Source organism: Pleurodeles waltl, chromosome 2_2 (assembly GCF_031143425.1).
Source record: "Pleurodeles waltl isolate 20211129_DDA chromosome 2_2, aPleWal1.hap1.20221129, whole genome shotgun sequence".
Classification (NCBI taxonomy): Eukaryota; Metazoa; Chordata; class Amphibia; order Caudata; family Salamandridae; genus Pleurodeles; species Pleurodeles waltl.
Genome location: NC_090439.1, coordinates 1,038,825,495 through 1,038,849,421, shown reverse-complemented (window position 1 = coordinate 1,038,849,421; position 23,927 = coordinate 1,038,825,495). Strand labels below are relative to the sequence as shown.

The 23,927-nt window shown below is 45.7% G+C and overlaps 1 protein-coding gene across 1 annotated transcript in view; it reads left to right on the top strand.

Annotated features, from left to right (window-relative positions):
* Positions 1 to 2,425: 2,425 nt before the first annotated feature.
* The window catches only part of ZFAT (zinc finger and AT-hook domain containing), a 645,246-nt gene continuing 623,744 nt past the window's right edge, over positions 2,426 to 23,927 (top strand). Inside the window, exon 1 of the mRNA XM_069220790.1 lies at positions 2,426 to 2,560. Coding sequence (XP_069076891.1) covers positions 2,539 to 2,560 — 22 coding nt within the window. The 5' untranslated portion in view covers positions 2,426 to 2,538. The remainder of the gene's footprint in view (positions 2,561 to 23,927) is intronic.

Sequence of the window (23,927 nt, the reverse complement as noted above, 5' to 3'; positions counted from 1 at the left end):
AAATCTAAAACCCCCGACCCCCCACCCCCTCCCCAAAACCAAAAACGCCCCAACCCCACCCCAAAACCTAAAACCCCCGACCCCCTCCCCAAAACCAAAAACGCCCCACCCCCGCAACCCCACCCCAAAACCTAAAACCCCGACCCCCCCAAAACCTAAAACGCCCCACCCCCCCAACCCCACCCCAAAACCTAAAACCCCCGACCCCCACCCCCTCCCCAAAACCAAAAACGCCCCACCCCAAAACCTAAAACCACCGGCCCCCCACCCCCTCCCCAAAACCTAATACCCCCCACTTACCTGAGTCGTCGCCTCGTCATCTGCATCGTCCTCCTCAGCCGACTCCCTTGTTTGTACCTTAACCATGCATGTTCGTTGTTCAGGACATGCGTGGTTAAGGCACAAAATAACAAAGTCGTGGTTAAAGAAAGCGTTGTTCCGCTTTTGTTAACCAGGACTTCGTTATAAAAAAGTCGGCATAAAGGATGTTTCCCGCCCCGCGACACTCTTGCGACATTTCTTGGGGACTGCCCCTCCCTTTAGGTCAGTCTCCGTCACCCCAGACATGCCTGTCCCCTTGAACACATGTTCTGATAACCTGGCCACGCTCTCTTTTAAGGGACCCAAGGCCCTGCTGATATGAGCCCTCCCCGGGGACAGGGCGGGGAAATTATCATGCTCATGAGGAGTCTGCATGAGGACACAGAGGGGCTGAAACGACAGGATAAAACGCCCTTTAAGTTCACAGGGCAGCCCCCCCGCTCCTATCAGGAAGAAAATGCCCTTGAGGCAAAGGCCTCGACGCACTAACCATGAGTCACAAAAACGGCACCAAGCAAATTCCACCGCAACGCGGTGTCTGCGGGGGTTGGAAGGGCCAAAAGTGAGCAGGGAACTCACTTTAGAGCCCAAACGCGCTTTCACAGGCGTTCGAGCGCAAATGTGACTCGAAGCGCCAAACGCTCAGGAATACCAGAGCGCGCAAAAGAGCGCCCTCTGGTGGACCCGACTGAGATTAAATGTCAAGCGCGCTCGGGCTGAGGAAAAGCCTACCGCGCGTCAAGTTGCTATGCAACCAACACAACAACACGCGCGCGATCAACACAAGGATATTACAGAATCTAACATTAAACAAGCGATCAAAATGACAAAGCCTTTTTCAACTCTAGAACTCAGAGACAGAGAAGGGGAAGGGGACTTATCTGAATCAGAGAGCAGTGAAGAAAGAGGAAGAACGTCATCGTCATGGGATATTTATACGACAGTCGGATGGCAGTGTGATTGGACATTGGTTACCATGGGGATGGGTCCCATGGGCATTGTAGTTTTCTTTTGTTGAACTTTGAACCTGCTGTTAAATAAAAGTGAAGGAAGATTGTGCATAATCCTCGCCTCCGGTCCTGACATAGAATTAATCCACACAGAGTTGCACTTGCATGCATATACATATTGGCTTCCACTTCTTGTTTTTCTTTCGAATGCAGGGAAAAAAATAATGCTTTTAGTAGGAAAAAAAAAATGCATTTTCCAAAGTGTTGGCTCCTGGCTGTTTTTTTCCCCGGCATAATGTTATTTTAATGTTCTGGCTGATACAAAAATCAGGAATTATAAGAAGAAATTGCTTTAAAATGTGATTTCTGCCTGATAATTAAAGCAAAGACAGGAATGCCATGTTCAAAATGAAGAGGTTTTAATTTGAAGTTTTACTTAACTATAATGTCATAGCCTTTGGAGAATCTTTAAAGCACATCTCAGGGGAAGGCAGCAGCTTTAATTGCTATATGAAATAGTGGCTAATTGACCAACTCCATTCATTGTTTTGGGGTATTCCTACTATTAGTAAGTATTTCTCCCCAAAGTTAACGCTGCTCACAGTCAGGCCCAGGTTATTTTTTTGTTTCATATAGCATGAACTTGGTCCAAGTGCATTACAGCAGTACGAGCTTACATTACACACGGTCAAATTCATTTTATTTTTCCTCAAGATACTGGAGAAATGACTTGCCTACCATCTCAAGATGGTGAGACAACGCCGGAACTGGACCTAGTTCCTATGTGTCTCAGTCAGCAGCTCTAACCGTTAGGCTACAGCTCATCCTTTACGGCAGCTGTTGATCAGGAATAAACTGCAGTGTCACTTTTTTGACACCTTCAAAAAATGACCCATTATAAACGAGGGGATAAAACGACACTTCAAGATGGACGCCGCATTCACTTTTTCAGTTGAGGACAAGGCAGACACCCCGCGCGCACTGCCGGCTTTATAAGAGATCGCCTCTATAGAAATAAAAAAAGGTCAAGCCTATGGCGCATATCTCGCGCTTCTGGTGATGTCACCCATACGCGCCTCTCTTGATTGTGTTCTGCCCATTACCCCGTGCAAAAAAAAAAAAAAAAGGCACCTACGATGTCCGGCGACGCAGATTCGACAATGTCGTCTCCAAATCTCTCCTGTAAGAATTATAATAGACCTCCTATCTGTGAAATAGCCTGCACGACTTAAGTCGGTCCCCAATAAATGATACTCGCGGTCAGAGAATGGAGGTGCCGTCCGCATCAGGTAAGCTTTTTTTTCGACGTTAGTACTTTCGCAGATGGGAGGTGCGCGCCTGCGAGGAAGTAAATGTAGCGCCAAGACCCCGCTTCCGCGGCAGATACATCAGTGGCAGTGGCCAATCAGCACGGCGTGCAAAGAATGAGATTGGTACCGAGGGCGGCAGATTCGCCGTATCTAAAGAAGGCTGGGCGATGAGAGCTAAAGAAGGATAGACGTGCAGTTCCACGTCATAATTTAGTTTCTCATGTTTTATTTTAGACATGGTAGCGTTGAGCCTTCGGCACTCCTTTGAATGCTATGTTGATAGTTGTCTGCCTCCGCTCGTTTTAGGAATCGTTTGCAAGGGCACGTTTATTCTAACTGTGTTTGGGGTTGTTGCATGAGAACATATTAATGCCGAGCAAATTGAGGTCCCAAGCAAAATAAACAGAATATGGTTTGAAGAGACCCGTAAGTGAAAATAGCAGTTTTTTAAACACCGGTTTATTTAAATTGTACTCGATAGCAATATAAAGATGGCCCACTTTGCGAGATGCGATAGTAGATAAGTGGAGTTTTGCAAATGTTTTTGGTAAATTACGTGCAGTGATGTGCTTTAAAGCAGAACCCCATAACCAAGTCCTCGTCTCACGTATTAGGAAGTCGTGTTTAGCTTTCACAGCAAATAGCACGCTGCCTGGGGAAGGTTAGAATATTAACTCTAAATGCAAATCCTAATAATTTAAAAAACTTCACTGTTATGCCATTAATAAATAACCCTCAATGTCCCATCAGGGCCGGACTGACCTACCGGGCAGTCAGGCAGTTCCCAAAGGAATGGTTTGACAGTGAGTGTAGGGGCCGTTTTATGCTTTGGTGGGACAGGTTTTATTGTTGAGTTCCCTGATATTACCTCAAACATTGCCTGCTCAGATGCATGCAGTCTCCCATATACTCTGCAGAACACATACAAGCTGAAAACTATCCCTATTTGTAAATGTGGGGCACTTTTCAGGCTGCAGTCTATCTGGTTTGCTAAAGATATCTTGGGGACATTCAGAAAGCTGACCTAGGAATGCGTTCTGCCCATTGCTTGCCATTTGCAACTCATATTTTCTTGCTTTCCATTTGTTGGATTTATTTGTTTTAGGCTGTCCAGCTTGAGTTTGTGCCTTCCGTTGCTCAAACCTTATTTATAGTATCAGTCAGAGTGCTCCCTTCCTATAAACAGACCTGTAAAACTAGTTTTTATCTTGTCACATTTGCTGTGCATTCAAAGACCAATGTCAAATGTTAGACACTGTCTTCCGGGGCCGCTTGTTTACTTTTCTATCCCTGACTTCAAAGTGAGTGGTTTTATGTGACCATCTTGCTGGATACTTGGGTAGGAAAGAGTTTTTTTCTAGCACACAAAAACATTAAAATGAACGGTAAGTAGTTCAGAATATATTAGAATTAGGTACAAAAATGAAGCACATTTTTTATTTCTGGCATGTTTTGAAAGCAAATATTTTAATACGAGCAAAATGAATCATTACACAAGGTGATGCAATTGCCACACGTTTTCGTCTGTGCACTGTATAGTTTTATTATTAAAACTGTGTGTGCAAATGTAATAGTCGTTTCAGTTGAAAATGTGCGGATTATAATGGCAGTGTGGTACCACACAATGAATACTCCACTCTACTCTGCACCACTTCACACCATTGCACTCTACTCTGCACCACTCCACTCTTCGCCACTTCATGCTACCTCTCTACTTTACCCTGTACCACTCTAATCTATTCCAATGCACTCTTCACCACTCTACACCACGGCACTCTGTGCTACTGCAGTCTAAATCACTGTAGTTAGAACCACACCAATCTACTCTGCAGAACCCCACAGTACACCACTTTGCAACACTGCACTCTACGACATTGCACAATATGTCAATACACTCTGTGCCAATGTACTTTACTCTGTAACACCCAACTCTAGGCTCCTGCATTGTACGCCAATCCAGTGTAGGCCACTCTAATCTACTCTGCATCACTGCACTCTACACTTCACGCCGTTACACTCTATGCCACTCTACGCAACTGCACTCTACCCTGCAACATTCCACTCTATGCCACTTCACACCTCTCTGAAACAATCTTCTCTACGCCACTGCACTTTGTCACTCTACTCTGACTGCACTGTACACCACTCTACTCTTAACCACACTGTATGCCAATGCACTCTACACACACATGCATTCTGTCATTGCGCTTTGTGCCACTGCACTTTTCTCTGCATTACTGTATTCTATGCCACTGCTCTCTACACCACTCTACTCCACTCTGCAACACTGCACTTCCTGCTACTGAAATCTGCACCACTCTAATCCACTTTATGCCACCTGACTTTGTCACTGCACTCTATGGCACTATACTATTGGCCAATCTTTGCTACCCTACACCACTGCACTGTATGCTACTCGACTTTACTCTGCACTCTACGCCACTGGACTCTATGCAACTCGACTCTATGCAACTCGACTCTGTGCCACTGTCCTCTGCATCATTCAGCTCTATGTCACTCTGCACCACTCTATTCTACGCCACTCTTTGCCACTCTACTCTGCACCAGTGCACTCTACTATGCACCACTCTAATCTAGACCACTGCATTATATGATGCTGCATTGTACACTTCTGAATTCAATGCCACTGCACTCTACACCACTATACTCTGCAACACTCTACGCCAATGCACTCTACACCAGTCCACTCTCTGCCACTCCAGGGTATGTTACACGACTCAAGACTATGCCACTAAATACACATCACACTCTGTCACTCCTCTCTACAACACTATACTCCACTCTGCACCATTCCACTCTGCGACACTCCACACCACTGTCCTCTACGCCAATAACTTTTAGCCATGCTGAACAGCAGCTAAGCATATGTACAACATGGCTAAAACACCTTGGGAAAGCCAGTAGCTCTTGCATAGGTAAGACCTATTGGATTTGCCAATGCTTGTTAGCTATCAAATTTGCAAATGGTGGCAACTTTTGATTTTAGTACGTGGTCTATTTTCTGTCCAAGTCTTACCTGAGCACTGTATTTTTGGTAAGTGTGGGAAAGCCATCCTTTTAGTTTGGTCACCCCATTTCTTCCTGACTCATACTGGCGGTAACTGACTCTGTGCCCTGCGCTCTTCTAACCAGGCCCAGTGCCCTGATTAAAAAGGTATATGGTACTGTGCATAATTGCATTTGGCAGTGACAGACCCCTGTAAGTTCCTAGTATTTAATTGGGCAAGAGGGTTACAAACTGTTCTTAGTATGTACTAGGGCAGGGAGGTTTAGAGGCCCAGCAGATTTCATGCACTGGAATGTGTACTGTTATGTAGCCTGCTGTCATTTTTAAAGGCACCCCTGCCTTGCACACTGTCTTTAAAAAGAAAAAAGTGTGTAAATTCGACTTTGGAATTAAAAGTACTTACAAAGTGGTAATCTACTGTATTTATACACATGTCACCCCTAAGATCTCTCTTAAGTGCCTAAGGGGTGGGGTGCCATGTAACAATAAGCAGAGATATTCCAAAGTATATTTTATAAGCCCTGGTGAGGGAAAAATTGCCCATTTAATTTTCCCTCAATTGTAAATATTTAGCTCGTAGGCTAACATGGAATATTTCACATAAGTATAAATATTGCTGGGAAGGAGCTTAATGTGTCTTTCAAGGACTCAAAAGATTGGTAACAATAAATCCAACAGCTTGCCCCTGTTGAATTTATCATAACTAATATAGAAGTTATAAGACTTTCTGTGAACCAAAATCCAGCCTGCTAATGGCCTCTTCTGATTGGTCTGCCATAGCGGGATTAGCCAAGCTGCTTTGATAAGATAAGTGGCCTGCATAGAGAAGAGGTTATCTAGTGGGGGGAGCTCTGCAGCTGCAGAGCACAGGCCAGAATGGGGGGTGGGTAAATCAAACTGGTCTTCAAAGAGAACAGGACAGAAAGCAATGCCAGCCAGGCCTACTCCCTCTTCATGTATCCCTCAGCCAGATGGCAGGCCCAGGAAAGGAATTTGCAGAGGATCTGGAGGGGAAGTGTTAATGGAATGTTAATGGAAGTGAGCCACCCCAGAAGGTTGATTTAACCATGTCTTACTCTGCTGGACAGAAATCCTCCATCTTGGATTTTTAAAGTGTAGTGCTTTGTGGGACAAGAATATGCCACAGTTCAGAGGAAGCTGTCATGTTTTGGGGTGGCATCCTGCATTTCATTGGACAGGGGTTCCCTTCTGTTTGTCCTCCCAGACCATTGAACAAATATGTGAGAGCTGCATAGCAACTCACATCTGCTGCCTGACACTACAAGGAGAAGAAGGACTGCCCTGCTTGAATCCTGGTCTGCAACCAAAAGACTGCTCTCTACAGGATTGCTCCTGCTGCATACTGGGAATTATAGCCCTGAGGACTTTGCCTTGCTTCTAAAGGATTAAGGAGTGGACTTCCTGAAAGCAACAGGTTAACAGAGCTCCCCTGCACCATTGCAAACAAGAAGTCCTCAGCCTGTAGTGTGTCCAGTGGACTTTTAAGGATTTGGCCAAGGCATTGTGGGAATTGTGGTCCAAACTTTCAAGGACTATCTCAGAGCTTCTGGACCCTTGGATTTGTGTTTTGAACACTTGGAACCCTCAAGGGGAACTTCAGGAAGAAGTTCCATAAGTTTGGAGCCAATTTTGGAAAAAGCTCCATAATATGACTGACCCGTGAACGAGAACTAAGCCTCTGCAGAGGAACAGTGACCCGGCATGAATTTCAGGTTTCCCCCACTGAAGTTCTGGAGCTCTTCCCCATCGACAACACTTTAAGGATTTGACCAGGGCACTGCTGTAAATCAAGCTGATGACATCACATCAGATCCTGGCCTGACGAGGAGCATCACCCAATGACGAGAGAAAAATCTCCAGAAAAACGACTAAGTCCAAAGGTAAAATTTTGTCTGAGGTTTCCCGCTCAGTGTATTCGAGCAGGGCTCCATCACGGTTAGCCTCAAATTGTGACTCGGTTCCTGTCTTGCGCGACCAGATGTCTCGGGTTTGCCCTATTGGTTTTTAAACACTAGAAAGCGCATTTTTAAAATTAAATCTTTAAAAAAATCATGTCTCTGGTTCCCTATATTGGATTTTTGTCGTTATGGCGTCATTTTAAAGATAAAATTATTTCCTTTGTTTATAAATTTGTGTGGGATTTTAATTGTGTATTGTGTCTTATTTATTTACTGTATTGGTGTATTTAAATGCTTTACATACCTGTCTTCTAACTTAAGCCTTCCTGCTTGCAGCCAGCTACCCGGGGTTGAGCCAGGGGCTAATGTATTGAAACCTTGACTGGATCTTATGTTGGGGTGGTGGCTACTAGTGGTAGGTGCATAGTTATCCCTACCAACAATCTAGTCTCCAACATTATTTTGTGTTCGTATGTGTGGATACGTATTTGTGTTTGAATTACACCATACAGTAAAGTAAGTTAAGATCTGTAAAAATCTGCTAAGTTGACTTAGAACACAACTTTTGATTAAGAATGTTTGAAATTTGAACTACAACTGATTTGTAATCCATCTTTTTGGTTTTTCTAAATGTGTTATATTTCTGGCTGTAAAGTGTGTGTGACCCAAAACTAGAGATACCCCGAAGCTGGATCTGCCTAAACTGACCAAACTCAAAGTGGCTGAGTTTAGGGTTCAGTGTAGGTCCAGGGGGCTACCAAATAGCAACAAGATCAAGATGGCAGAGTTAATTAGGTCACTTAAGGCTTGGGCACAGACAGCTCCATGGAAGGAAGGGCAGTTGGCTTCCATCGCCCTGGAAGAGAAGAAGCTAGCACTAGTCAGAAGTGGGAGGCGGCAAAAGTAGAAGGAAATGGTGGCAGCGACAATGAAGAAAGTGCTGAGATGGAATGGGGTGGTGGGTTTAATCCCAGGTTTCCCAGAGGAATAGTTCCCTTGTACACTGAGGGGGATGATATTAACAAATAGCTGGCTGCATTTGAATTGGCCTTAGAGATGAGAGAGGTCCATTCTAAGTATTGGGTTCACTGCTTTGGGAACTGATCCCAATAGCTGTGAGGGATAGGCTCCTGATCCTACAAGGGGATGAGGCAAAATGTAATTCTTAAGGGCACATTGTGTGCAGGAGAAGTTAAATCAGTCTGTACTGGACTCCAAGTTGTCTGGTCCCAGGAAACTTGAGGAGACAGCTGATGAGTGGGTGAGAACCTGGGTTTCCCATTAACAATAGGGAGGTGATTAAAAGAAAGGAGGACAGGTCCCACCCCAGGGAAAAGCCAAGGTCAAAAACAAAGAGTTTTTTTCACTAGATCCACAAAAACCTGCACCCTGAGCCAATCCGCCTTCAAGAGGAGAGGGTATCAGGGGAAGAACTTTGACCCTACCAAGGCTGGGAAGTTACTTGAACATTTGAAGGCAGGGAAGTGTAATGGCTGTCATCAGTCGTGACACGAGAGGAGATGCTGTCTGCACAAAGACCCCCTCTGTTGGGCAGTCTGTAGGGATTGCTAGTGTAGATGTTTGGGTGGCGATTGTCCCAGAGATGGGGAAGCGGTTATTAGAGGCAACCTTAGTGTCCCTGGGTGGGGTAGAAAATGCAAACCTGGCCCTCTTGCCTCCCAGCATGGAGAGGTACAGGCAGAGGCCTAAAATCAATAGAACTGAGGTTGAGGCTTTGAGGGATACACAAGCCAGTGTGACTATGGGCACGGAGAAGCTGGTTTCTTCAGAGCAGATCATACCTGATGTGTACCACCAGGTAACCTATGTAGACAGCGGAACCAAACTCCAGCCCATGGCAATGATGAGTTTGGAACAGGTAGGTGGGACAGGCCCTAAACAGATAGCTGTGTCTCCTGTTCTCCAAGTGAACAGCCTACTGGGAAATGATATTGAAGCATCTGACCGATCAGGGGTGGAGAGAATGGTCCATGCAAGGATGCTGCATATCCCGAGTGGGTATGTGCTGTGACCAGGTCACAGGCTGCTCAGCATGGAAAGGCTGGACACTTGGACCCTGGATCAAAGGGCCAAGCATCTAATGACAAGAGAAAGGGCACTGGGTCTGGTGAGCCAACCCAGAGAACTCAAGAGGTGCTGGAGGAATGTAACCCTCAGGGGGAGGATCTGATCTCTGAGGATGGAATTCCACCTCTGCAAGATCTGTCCGACTTGGCAGAATTGACAGGAGCTGGTGGACCCACCAGAGAGTAGTTTTGTCAGGGATAAAATGTGTCCCACTCTTTAGGACCTGAGACAGAGTGCCTCTAGGCAAGAGAAGGGTGATGTCAGTGGGTTCTAGAGGGTCTACTGGGAGGATGGATCTCTATAGTGAGTCCAGAGACCTCAAAGAGGAGCCACCAGGAGGCTGGTGGTCCCCCAAAAATACAGGGAATTTCTCCTCACCCTAAGTAATGACATCACCTAGGCAGATCATTTGGGTCAGAATAAGACTTGGAACCGGCTGGTTAAGCATTTCTATTGGCCCAACATGTCTCCCAAAGTGAAGGAGTTCTGTGGCTCCTGTGAAACCTGTTGTGTCAGTAGCAAGACAGAGTGCAAACCAAAGGCTCCCTTGATACCACTGCCAGTGTTTGGGACTCCCTTTGAGAGGATGTAGGTAGACGTTGTTAGTTCCCTAGACCCACCAACTGCATCATGGTACAGATATATCTTGGTGGTAGTGGACCATGCCACGAGGTACCTGGAGGCAATTCCCCTCCAAACAGTCATGGCTCCTTTAGTGGCTAAGGCCCAATTTCATGTGTTCACCAGAGTGGGTTTCCCAAAGAGGTTGTGTCAGATAGGGTCGGATAGTTTTCATGTCCAGCTACCTGAAAGTGATGTGGGAAGAATGTGATGTCACCTACCGACACACTGGGCCACTGGAGCCTCATTTTCTTTTTCTGACGCTCCGGTGGCCCAGTGTGCCGGCCCAAATTTTCAAGGCCACGCAAAGCCGCCTTCTGTGGCTTTTCATGACCTTGTAAATATGGACCCCTTTCACGCATTACACTGTGAAAAGGGCGTTCCATGGATGTTGCTTGTGGTGTTCCCACACAACACCCATGTAACCTGTAGGAATCTGACGCAGTCCCAGATTTAAACAAGTCTGAGAAAGCTTCTGATTCCTACACCACCTCAGGGGTGGTGTAAGAGTGACGCAACAGAAGAAATATCTTTATTTCTCCCTGTTTTTCCTCTTTCTGCAGCACACATAGAAAGAGGAAAACACCTCTTGCGATTGTTTTTGTGCAGGAAGGTGTCCCTTTCTGCACAAAAACAATCATCCCCACAACGCAGGCACCCTTGCATCATGGTGCAAAGGTGCCTGCATTGGCACATGGTAGCAATTTGTTCACCATCACAGGGGGAAAGGACAGACATGCGTGTATCTTGTAGATAACAGTGCATTTCTGCCCTTTCCTGGTGGGGCAAGGCGGCACTGCAACGCACTTGCTGCACCGTTCTGTGCCACGGGCCTCGTAAATGAGGCCCACAGTGTTTTAGCGTGTCAGTGATAATGGTGCGGTTAAAATTGATCTTGGCTCTGTGCTGAACATCTCATTCTGTTTAGCTTTAACAATGTTTCTAAACCAGTGTGATGAAAAATTACCTTGTTTTACATTTTAAACAATTACTTTTCATTACCCTTGCACAAATCTCTACACATCTAAACTCGGCCCAAAAGTCCTCTTGTATGGATGAGTAATTTTATGACCTTCATAAGAGGAGTGCGTGTTTCCAGAGATGCTGGTCACATCATGCACACGTGGGATCAAGCACAGTGGCCACTCCAGTTCTACTCCCAGCCTGCATAATGTGGCCCAGCAAACATCTAAAGGAAACGGTCACATGCAAGTGAATGGTAACTACCCACTCTTTCTGTAGTTGTTCTCATGAAACTGAACAATTTTATATATTTTTTCCCATCTTACATAGCACAAACTCGACTGGAAGATATTGTAGCGCTTTACACAAGCACCCGTTACATTACACAAGGGCGTATTCATTTTTTGTTCAGCACAGGAGAGTGAAGTGATTTGCTCAGAATCACAGAATGTTAAGCCGAGGCCGAGACTCGATCCTGGTTACCAAGTTCCAAAGCAGCAACTCTGGACATAACACCACATCGTCTCATAATTAAAATATAGCAGCATGTGTTCACAAAATGGAAAGCAAAGAGTAAATGGCTAGTGGAAAAAACACAAAAAAGAACGAAATAGAATGGGAAATTGGATGCTTCTGTGATAAGAGGCGTGCAGAGTGCATAGAGTTGATGTCGGAAGAACACGGCACGAGATGCACAGAGAACAAAATTACCTGCACAAAATTAAAGCACACTAACTGCAGGAAACCGAATGTGGTGCAGGGAAAGCAAGAAGGCAAGGTACAAAAATTGAGTGCACAAAAGCAGATGCATATGCACTAAAAGGCAGGGTATGTACAAACAGCTTCTTCACAGAGGGGGGCCACTGTCAGGGGAGGATGGAGCCTTCCCGCAATTTTTAGAGAAGTGACGCCTATCTCCTTTAGTCAAAGCTGTAAAGTTTCATGCTGTCACTTTTGGCCCCAGCTCAGTGGCTGTTTAGATCTGCATTGCATTTTGCACCTTTTATTAAGGACGATCTCAAAGTGCATGAACGTGTTATTATATACTTGTTATTATTTTTGCCCTTTCTCCACTGCACTTTACCATCTCGGCGTGCTTTTATTCTGCTGCTTCCCTGCACTTTGCACCTTTTTTTAAGCAGCGTATTTACTGATCACGGGTGGACAATCGCAAAGTGCATGAACCTATTATGATGGTAACTGCGGCACTGAGTCTAATTTGATGTAACCTCACTTGTTCTTTAGAAACGAAGGCAAAGTGTCTTGTCGCTATTCTACTGCTCATCTGCATTTTGCACCTCTCATCAAACACTTCATTTACTGCTGGGGGGAGCGCAATTTTAAAGTGCAGGAAGACATTATGATGATAATGGACCCGAGATAATCACTTGCTTCTGACTAATTAAGCCTTTGTGTTGCGCTGCACTTCCCCACCAGTATTTTAATCAGCATTCCTATTCAGCAGAGCTTGATGTTTTTAACTTTTTCTCTTAAGTTTGTGACTTGTTTGTCACGTTTCTACAAATATTATGTTTTGCTATTTTATCTTGCATGCCATAGACTGGCTTCGCTTTTGTTAAGGTTTTAATTGAGTGAACAATAAACGATTCATTCATTCATACTGCCTGCACACAGCCCAGCAATGGGTGGCCTTTCTTTTCTCAAACTAAGTGCCAGTAAAATGGAAACTTTAATTATTGTCAGAAATAAATTCGGTTTGACGGATTACTTTGACCTGGTAATAATGAACAGTAACCAATACAAGATACTTGGGTTTCTGTTTGGACCACTAGCTTTCTGAACCTTCGAAAATGTGTGGCGTTTGCAGTGTTTCTATACACTAAAAATGCTGAAAATGCTACCCCTTCTCTGCCTGGAGATTTACATGTAACTGACGTTATCTTAAGTGTGATGTAGAAATTAGATCACTGCTATCTATTACATTTGGGACCGCCAGCTTCTACTATGTGAAAGCTTCAAAGAGTACAGAATGATGTTGTTCAGCTCATTTGTTATAAAAAAAATCTGCTCATGTCTCTGAGGTTCACAGTAAGCTATATTGTCTGGCGATAGAGCATTGGGTTCAATATAAGTGCCTCTGTTTATTTAATAAAGCTTAGTAGTACCTTAGTCTTGCTTAACAATCTGGTTTGATCTTACTATCACCTGAGTTCTTTGCACTTACAAATCTTGCTATGGAAATAACTACCCACAATAAAGCTTTCGTAGTTCTTCAGCAATGCATCATGTGTTCTCCAGCACCAGAAACCATTTAGTATTTGTTATGCTTTAGAGGTAATCAAGTCAGTCAAAAAGCCATTACCTTTTTGTCCCTCATCCTTGTTCCAGTCATCACTTGACCCTACTTGTTGTCCCTACCTCAGGACAGGAAACAAAAACAGGAAATGCTAGCCAATAACCACACCCGCTCCAGCTGGGAGCCATGTAAGGGCTAGGATGCCATGAGCACTTCCTGTGTTTTTTCCTGGCCAGGACTGAGACAAGGACGAGGAAGGCTGATCCATCGTGATAGCAAAGGCACTTTCACTACCAACAAGAACTTCTTGAAAACCAAAGGCTTGCTCCTCCATCGTTAAGGCCGGGGTTTCCCCTGCAGGGCTCATGAGATGCCTGGCTTCGTATGAAGTGAGCGGGAAAGCATTCCCCATCTCTGGGAAGAGCTTGACTGTTTGCATTTGTAGAGACGCGCTGGTGGGTCCGTGTTCTGTTTGAAGAGCAGAGATTGTGATGGTGCCGACATTTCGGGGTGGTGCACTGGGAAGCAGGGCCCAGACATATTAATCCTGCGACTCAGAGCTGGCTGGGGGGCTTACGAGTTGCGTCTTTCAAGTGCACATGCTCATTTTTCCCGATCTCCATCCCCTAAGACAGTGGTTCCCAAACATTTTCGACCCACGGCTCCCTTGATCTATTGGCCACTGGCTGCGGCTCCCCATTATGTTACTTTTTGTTGGCGGGTGGGGGATGTAAGCCTGGCCTAGGGAGTACATCCATTTTTCTCCCTGAAAAGAATTGGGATGACGCCAATGAAGGTATTGTAATTCTATATATAACTGTAAAAAATAAAAATGTAACAGTTGTTTAATTACAGCATGCATAGGGTTTTTTAGTAAGGGGAAAATATTGGTTGACGGTAACCCTAGTAAAATGGGCAGGTCTCATTTTTATGTAGTTATAACATAACTGTTTAAATATTGTGAAATGTAGAATCCCTTTATTTGTGTTTAACCACCAGAGGGCGCTCAAGGACAAAATTAAAAAAGAGCTGCTACAACTGAGTAGTTTTATTTTGTACGAACTGGCCCAAGGGCTATAAATAGCTCAATGGTTCCCAAACTGTGTGCGGCGCCCCTGGCTAGTTTTGATGGCGCACCAGCGAGCCGCGGCGCACAGATTGGGAACCACTGCCCTAAGAGATCTAGGAAGAGGGGAGCGTTAAAAGGCTTATTTTAGAAACTTTGTTGCCTTTGAAAGGGTAGCAGGGCGAAGTAAAGGCCTCTCTGGAGACTGGCATATATTCTCCTATTTCTACCTCCGGGGACTCCGATGGCTCTTCTGCTCCGTTTCCTGAACTGAAAGGCAGGTACATTGTGTCTATTAAGTGCACATGTGCATTGGAAGACCGCGAGATGCGGTAGTGCTCTAGCGGCTGGGGATTATTTTCACCATGCATGGCAGGGGTATTGTGCATGTGCACAGTTACTCTTTTCACTGCAGCAGTATTTAAAGCTTTTTTTGGCATCTGCAGGTAGATTATGATCCTGCCGATGTTGTCTCCTGATTAGTATTGTAAAATGGGGAAGCATTTGGAGAAAAGCCTTGTTTCCTCTCCTTCCTCCTCATCTCGTTCTCCATCCCCTAAGAGATCTAGGAAGAGTGATTTGGAGGAGGATAGAATTAAAAGGATCATTTTGGGAACTTTTTTTCTTTGAAAGGGTAGAAGGGTGAAGTAAAGGCCTCTTTGGAGACTGGCATATATTGCTAACTCCGGGGACTCCCATGACTCTTCTGCTCCAGTGCCTGAATTGAAAGGCAAGTACATTTATAGAGGAGCACTTCCTGAAAGTTTGAATCGTATTAAAGAAACTATGGGATTTACAGTGGGAGAACCTCCTAGTTCATCTAAAGATACTGTTTAAGGCATTTAAAAAAACACAGTGTGTAGAAAGGCCAATTCATTATTATGTGATGGACGTAATTTTGTATGAGTGGAAAGATCACAACAATAATAATTTGCCACGTTTTATAGCAAAACGTTACCCTTTTTAGAATATGTAGGAGATTCTTCTTGATTCTTTTCATGTAGCGTAGGTGGTGGCAGGTTTTAGTGTAGAGATCCTCTGGCGGAGGAGAAATTACCCTAAAGGGTCCAACTGAAAAGAAAGTTGATGGGGCCCTCAAGGAAGTGGGTTCGGGAGCTCATTTGGCTTTAAGAGCTGGTGTATATAGTACCTATACCTCCCAATCAGTATTGACTGACTTCAAGGCAATTTTCAAAGCAAGTCATGAAAACCAGAATGTGTCTATTTTATTGGAAAAAGCTGAGAGGCAGATTTAATATTCGTCACATATTTCTTTCAACACTATTAGGGCTGCCGCTATGGCCTGTGGAGCTTCAGTTGCGGCTCATCGTAAATTACTCTTGAAGGAATGTAACATGGATGTGGCACAGAAAGCTAAAGTGTTATAGCAATCCTACTATTGGACCAGAGTGGGGTGTCCCTTTGAACGGAGTCGTTGGTATGCAAGAGTTTGAGAGTCTTTCCAAACGGACCACATTGTGGACATTAGTCTGACACAGAAGCACCACAGTCATACAATATAAGGGCCAGCAGTGCCCTTTTCGGGACATGTTCTAAGGACACCCAAGCTGGCTGATCATCAGCGGACACAGAGAGATAAACCAGCTGTGAGAGATGGTGTGGCAACTAGTATAAGTATATATCCGGCACATGGAGACCCATGACTCCGGTATCGGCATGGAGCAGTTTAAGACAGGGTTCCCTTCCAGCCCAGATAAACTCTTTAATGCGCCTGTTCAATGAATGCAAAGTTGGCTTTGGGACCAGAAGTGGCAACATACCAAAGAGATAATTAAATCTTTGTGCAGTTACCATCCGCACCCGACCCCAAAGGGAGATCTGCAAGGTGGACCATTGCGGGAAATCATCCTCCATCTTCGTCATCAAAGGATGCAAGTTTTTGGTCACATTGTTAGCAAGGCCCTTGTTAATAAGAACACCCAAACGTTTCAGCCCAGCCTTTTTCCACGTGAAATCAAAGCAGTTGCAGGGTGTTATGGGACCGTCATCAGTCATCAACAAGGACTCAGATTTTGACCGATTAATTCTATAGCCAGAGAAGACTGAGAAGGTATCGGGGGGATTGAAGAGTCCGGTTCGCTAATCAGTAGTGATGAAGATGTGCCATAAGTTTCTGTTTGTTGTCAGGTAACCTCTAATGAGCCACATTTAGCCTCTACCGTTTGGAGGTGGGAGAGACATGTCCCAAGTCCAGTTCTAGTGCACAAAGGCATGGTCCTTGATCCCTCCCTTCATTCTCACCCCTGACCTTCTGCTGCTATGCTGCAGTCCCACAGATAAACTAAAGAAGCATGATTTGTGAGGAAGAAATCTATCCTAGAGCAGGTGCCATGTGCACAAAAAAGTGTACTCACTAACCCTTTGGTGCGTCAGGCCCCAGGGGTCAGTCAGACGATGATCCTGCAGGGCATCCCCCCAAAAAAATTGGTCCTGAGCATTAGACTTGTCCGGGGGACCCAAGTGGTCAAGAAGAGGTCAAGTACTGGATTCCAGTCCCTTTCAGTGACTACTTTAACATTACCAACCTCTGCCACAACTCTAGGAAGGGAGGAAAAAAAAGGCTTTCCTGTCCCGATTGGGGGCATTGACGAATCCGACCAGTAACGTTCTGTCCAGCGCTTCCAGCGAAAATGTAGCAACCTTGTGGATCGGTCCACGGTCTCTGATTAGTGTTGGAAATGGATTTACATATGAGAGTGGCTATCACTCCCATCTTCATGGACCAGGAGGGTTCTGTCGATTCAGTTAGCGAGTGGAAGTCCCTCAGCTGCTACTGCAACCCTTTCCATCCAGTCTCTGTGCAACTTCTCGGATTCCGAGAGATGTGTTTCTTGGAGAAGAGCATTGTCAGGAGACTTGGTGGCGAAATAAGTGAGTATCTTTTTCTGTTTTATGTAATGAGTAAGACCAATGACATTAAGGGAAATGAGGCAAATATGCCTGGGATGCAATGGTGAACCCATGGAAGACAATATAAGTGCAGACAATAGAGGGTAGAAAATTGGTGTGTCGGAGCACCCAACGAGGAATCAGAAAGAACAAGGGGAATGGCAAACTCCCAAAGAAAAGAACAGATAGTATTTAAGGAGTTGTGGAAACTAAGGACCACTGTTGACCAAGCAAATGAGAGCGTGGTGTGGTGCTGGCTGACTACAGTACAATTGAGTTCATTTTTGGGAACTGAAACTGAGCTGAAGAGAGAGAAAACTGCGGGTGACCCAAAAGAGGACACCTAGCGTGTCTTCAGGTAGCCAACAACAACACACTATCCAACTAATTTACTGTAAGTGGGTGAAACAGTCTCGCATACCCTGCAGCTCGCCCAGCACCCCCGCCACAACCCACACCAGCATCGAATATGAACCACTTGGGCATGCTGCACATCGTACACAGCACTAGGCATACAATGATAGCATGAGGTGCACTATGGCAAACAAATAGAGCATGACAGTGACCTCAGAAACATGACCGAGGACCTATGTTAGCTCCTGGGGCAAAGTCCCAACTGGGGTATAACCGAGGAATGCACAAACCCATCCCCCACAAACAGTAGTCAGTAGTGGTTGAATCTCACCACCATAGAGACATCTGAGGATTGGGAGGGTCCCACTGGAGCAACATAATCTAGGTGACACGGCCATCAGGGCTTGATGGGGGAGCGGGACTAGTCTCAGCCCCTGTCTGCTGGAGTAAACCCATTGCGGGAGGCCCTGTCCCCCTCATCTATTCAGGGACCAAGTTCAACCTCTGACATTATAAGGAAGTGTCCTCTCTGAGAGCTTCAGAGTTCTGGGGACCTCTCCCTCCGCTCCTCCATCATAGTCCCTGTTCTTACCATTGATAGTGATCAGCATTGTGGTTGGTTCCAGTATGCCATACTGAGTTTTCAGAGGGCAGGCCGCAGTGACAGAAATGTCCTCCGCCGGCGGGCGGTTTCATGAGAGAAATCGGCCACAATGTAAATCATAGCCCACTGGTACAGAAAGGGTCCATTGTGCGGTCCGGGCACCAATAGACATCAAGCCTGGGCATAGTGCAAAAAGCGGATAGGAATTGGCCTACGAGTATTATAAGTGCCCCCTCTTGGGTGCACCCTGTTGCCCCGCTGGAATTTCAACTGCAGAGAGAATTGGAAACCTATAAGCGCTAGAAGAAAGGTGGATAGAAAACTGTCTGGGTCTTTCCCTTCAGCCCCCTCTGGGACCCCTCAAAAACAGACATTGTTCCTCTGACTGTGGTACTCCAGCTCTGTCAGATTCCTACAGAGGTGCCAAACCTCATTGCCAATGTTGAGCCCCATTTCCAGGATAGTCAGGTGGTCCTTCACAGCCTCCACCATGTGGTCTGTGGTGTCAAGCAGTGCACTAAAAGTGCCAGATTGGCTCTGTAATGATTCCAAGTCCGCTGCCGTGGACTTGGTATCTTCACACATGAAGTCCATGGCTGATTTGATACTCGTCAGTTCCTTTATGAGGGCCTCTAGAGTGACTTCTGCCATGGCAGTTGGAGGCTATTTCGACCTAGGAGACACAACGTCTGTGAACCTGAGCTGCTGCATAGCCTTACCCTTGGACATTCCGGCCTGCAGCCAGTGAGAATGGGAGGGCCCGGGTAAGAGTGGTGGGGAAAAAGCATCTCTACAGTTGCAGGCAAGTACATGTAGGGGAAGGATCCGTAGAGAAACAGCTGCTGCAAAGCACATGCCAGAGAAATCGCACAGCTGGTTAAAAAGGAGAGGTGTGGAGCATAATAGGGGTCCCCATCAAACAGTCACTATGATCAAGAGAGAAGTGCCAGAGGGCACGACAAGAGAGAAGTCCAAAATGGAAGTCCCTGGGCATTGACTGTGGTGAGACATGGACAGCCCCCGGCATGCATCCAACTGAGCCGACACAAGACCTCTTATGTAGTTACCTCCATAGCAGTCCAACAGCTGTAAACCGCAGTGGGCCCCAAAAAGGTTCAGCAGGCTGTGGTGTAGTGAATCATCACCGGGCCCTCCAACACACATTGTCACCAAAGTCCAAGGAGAAAATCCAGGTGGGACCCTGGTCTCTGGTGCAGAAACAAACAGAAGAAGCAGAAGAGGATCCCAGACTAAAAACAATAAGGTGATGTGCCTATGGAGCAGGGCACTTTGAAGAAGTAATGGCATCTTCCAAGACGGCCCCACAGTGGTGACAGAGGTAAGTATGCTACTCCCCTGCCAGGTGGTGGTTTGGCTGAAGTGAGCTGAAAGGACCAGGCAGCACAGGGAACATTAGCTGAGCGACATCACCGCCCACAGCTCCACTGGGTGTCAGACCATCAGTGCCTGCCAAGGGACAGCCAATGGGTGTGGGGAGGTCCCGGTGGCTCAAGAGACAGCTGTGGACTGCGTCAGAGCGTCATCCCTGCCCCAGCGTAGCAGAAAGGTCAAAGACCAGGCTGCAAAGGATCAAGAGGCTCCGGGGGTCTCCGGAAGCCCCTTTCATGGGCCCATGGAGCATCGGAAGATGCCCTGTGCATTCCTGTCCCTGCTCGATCAAGAGCTGGCCAAAGTGTGTCCGGGTTGAGTTTCAGTGGTAAGGCGCCGGCCGCGGAGCTCCAGCGAGAGCAAGCCAACTTGGACTCGGCCAAACTCCACCCCCTCTTCACTTATTTTTGTTTCATGAATCTCATTAAATAATTGGATTTAGCATCATATCACGGTGTGATTATGTTTTATATTCCATGGTGTAGTTTGTTGTACACTTCTGTGGCATGGGTGTAAAACTTCCAAAGCTGATGATCTGTAGCTAGACAGTGCAAGGGCTTAGCCACTCATAACTGCAAAAGGAAATTGCAGTTGGTAACCCCTTTATTGCGGAGGACGTTTTGTCCACATCCTCTGCACTACATTTAGAATGCACGGATGTAAACATCACACCCTCCCAGTAAAGGTAGGAAATTTCTCTTGTACTTGCACCATAGGGACACCCTTTTGGAGTCCCCACCATATTTTTTTCCATTTTTTGGTGAATGACGAGTAGCGCACATAGTGAGCTGATGTCACCACCGGAGAAAGACATATTAGATAAAACCACTCAGCTCCTTCTCTTTTCGGCTCTTGTGGGCCACAGATCAGACTCCATGCATCAATCACAATGGAAGAAATACCATTTGAAAGTGGAAATTCTTGCTATTCCACTGATACCTCGCTCTAGTGGATCACTTCTGGGTCATCACCAAGCAGAGATCAACCTAGTATATGCCTGTGAATTAAAAGTAAAAGTGGGTGCCCAGGCATTGGCAATTGTTACACTAGGATCCAAAAAATACCCCAACAGTCATGCCCCTAACCCCTCCTCCCAACCCCCTCCCGCGGTCCCTCCCCCGCCCTCCCGGGGTTGATGGGTGGAAAGTTTACTTCTGATCCGCCAACCGGGAGTGGTAGAAATCTGAAAAGACACCAAGGTTTGTTTACATAAAAAATAGGGTGAGGCCGGCTGTTCTGGCATTGGGCTGCACCCCCAACCCTGAAGTCTATGCAGTCTTTCTGAACCCTAGAGTGTAGATTAGGGGATTTACCCACAATATGCCCTCCCCAGGGTGCACAAAGCATAGTAAATACCAGGAAGATTCTTTTATTTTTTGTAAATATAGGGTGGGGCCTGGTCTTTTCCTACCTCTGAGAACCAAGCCGTCTTTCTGCCCCCATGCAGGGGGTGCATATTGATCCCAATACCCCGCCACTGCAGCCTAAAGAGTCTTTCTGTCCCCAGAGGTTTTATTGGTGGATTTTCTGTCAATCTGCCATCCTCTGGGGTGGGGACAGAAAGCACACTAGACAAGAGAGTTTTTTAGTGGTTTGGGCCAGCCTGTCCTAGCATCATGCCACACCACTCACCCATAGAGCCCCATACATGGCACATTGGGGGTGGGTCAGACAGCACACTAGACACCAGGGGCCATATAAACAAAAGTGCACTGCTATGCACCAAGCATTTGTCCCCTCTCCTGGCACCCACAGGGGCACTTTGGTATCATAAAAGAGGGTGCAGATGCCCTTTTACAATATGAATCGCTCACGCGCACATCTTGTGCTAGCCTAATCTCGCGGGAATGCACCCTCATTAACATGAGGACTTGGTCCTATGAAAATAAGGGAACATGTTACCTTTGTACTTGTGCTGTATTAGACACAGTTGCAGAGGCAAAAAAACAGTCACTCACATTGAGGTGGCTCAAAGCCAGGGTGACACATAGTCAGTGCACCCTCCCTCCCCCAAAGGCTCTTCTTAGGACACAAGTACAGGAGCTAAGGGACACCCGTAGATGTCCCCTTCTGAGCAGGTGCAATAATGCACTAACTCCACCTGCAGGAGGGGGCCTTTCCCTAATTCAAAGAGCAGCTGGTAAGCCTCCAGCAAAAGAAGGAGCTGTAGTTTCATCCTGCAACCATGCTGTAGTTTCATCCTGCGACCGTGCCTTCCGCTAACGCACTTTCCTTAGTTCAGGAGCAAACTATCAGAGGTCACACTTGTGCTCAGGATAGCATTTTTTTTCAATTTGGCACACTGTCCGTGTCTGCACTGGGCACCTTTTGTAAGGGTAAGCTGCCTTGCAAGCATAGAATTCCCTCCAATATTTTATTTTGGCCCTGGATTTTTTTTGTATTAAAAACAAAAAAACTGGATCGTGCCAGTACATTCTAGCTTCTCCCTCTGAAAACAAACACTACAATAAGGACAAAGGATTTCTGTCCTCTCCCTCTATTCCTAAAGTCCAGCTAATGCAGACATTCCCCTGGCAAGTGAAATTAAATTAGGATTTCTTTGGGTGTAGTTTTGACATACTGGCCAACAGAGGGGGTAAACCCCATATCATTCCTTTTTACTTAGGATAATAGGTGATGAATATTTCAGTCTTCCTCCAAGGGGACAGAAAGCCTGGTATCTGTGAGTAGGGGAACTCCAGTCAACTGCCAGGATATGCATGTGCCACAACCCATTCTGCTGTTCACGTTTTTCCCCTGGATGCTCTGGTGGGCTATTTGAGCCTTCCCGGGGGTGAGAATATGGTTGGTAATGCCCAAATCTGCTCATGTAAGGGCAGACTACCTGGGGAAAAATTTAAAGGTATGAAAAGAAATAGAGTGAGGCAGTGGACTGTCTTGCCGTCAAGACCGGGCACCAGACAGTATTTCTGTCGTCAGTGGGAGGCAGAATGGGTGGTTCACATCCTCTATGCCAGGCCAGTTGTCAGAAATATGCCCAAAGTAATTACAATTTCATCTCACTTAAATGGGGAATGACTTCCATGCTTGAGCTGTAGGTTAGAAGTATCTAATCCATCCTACAAATTCAGGGCACTTCTGAAACGTAGAGACATAGGGGAATCAAGAGTGGAGTGGCTTGCCTGGATCCCAGCACAATCGTTTACCCACATTGCCCTGCAAAATCAAAGTGTGGGTACAATTACATTATCTTTCCCATATTTCTGTAACAGAAATCACAGGCACTTTCCGGCAATTGCCAGAGTCTCACCTCCCTGAATTACCACACTTCCTGAAATAAAAATGCTAACATGCCTTATGTGGGTGGACCTAACGCACATCATAGGAATGGGCCCAAAATATACCCATGTGAAGACTACAACAGCATTACACGGTCCACGTTTTGACCAGTTCCTGTTTTGTTTTGACTCGAGCACATAGCATTGTTTTTTTGCGCACCAAACAAATATGCAAATATACCATGATATCCAGTATTCTATAAACTTGTATTCTCAAGCCAGTTTGTGTGAAATTGCATCTCTAAATTAATTGTCCCATCCAGAGCTTTTGTCTATTTGCACCTAGTTTCAGGTGATTGTGGGCTGCCCTGTTTTATATGACAGTTTCTATTGTGGGCAAAAGTTCCACCCATGCCAGTGTGCTATCACTATTCTCCGAAGAAGTGTGGATTCTAGGTTCACTCACAGAAACGTTAGAACATTGTGTAATTCTCAGTAAGTAAATGTAGTGGGATCAATGCAAGCCACATCACCCTGGAATGCCTCATGTGTTTAGTTTTCCAAAATGTTGGAGGGTAAGTTTCCCTGGGTGACAGCTGACACTGGGCCAAAATACCTTAGTTACTCATATCTCCAGAAAGATTGAAATTCAAAGGAAAACAATTTTTTTTTATCATATTAAAGTATTTGTTTCCAACACCCTTCAAAAATAACTAAAATGTGCTTCATTTGAGATTTCCTAATTCTGATAAATTCTGAAATACTTACACAGTTCATTAAATATTGTCATGTGCAAGACAAAAACTTTCCTACCCCCAGTGTCCAGCAAGATTGTCTCATAAATCCTCTCACTTTGAAGTTGGAGAAAGAAAAGTAAACAAGCACCCTCGAAAGACAGCGCCTGACAT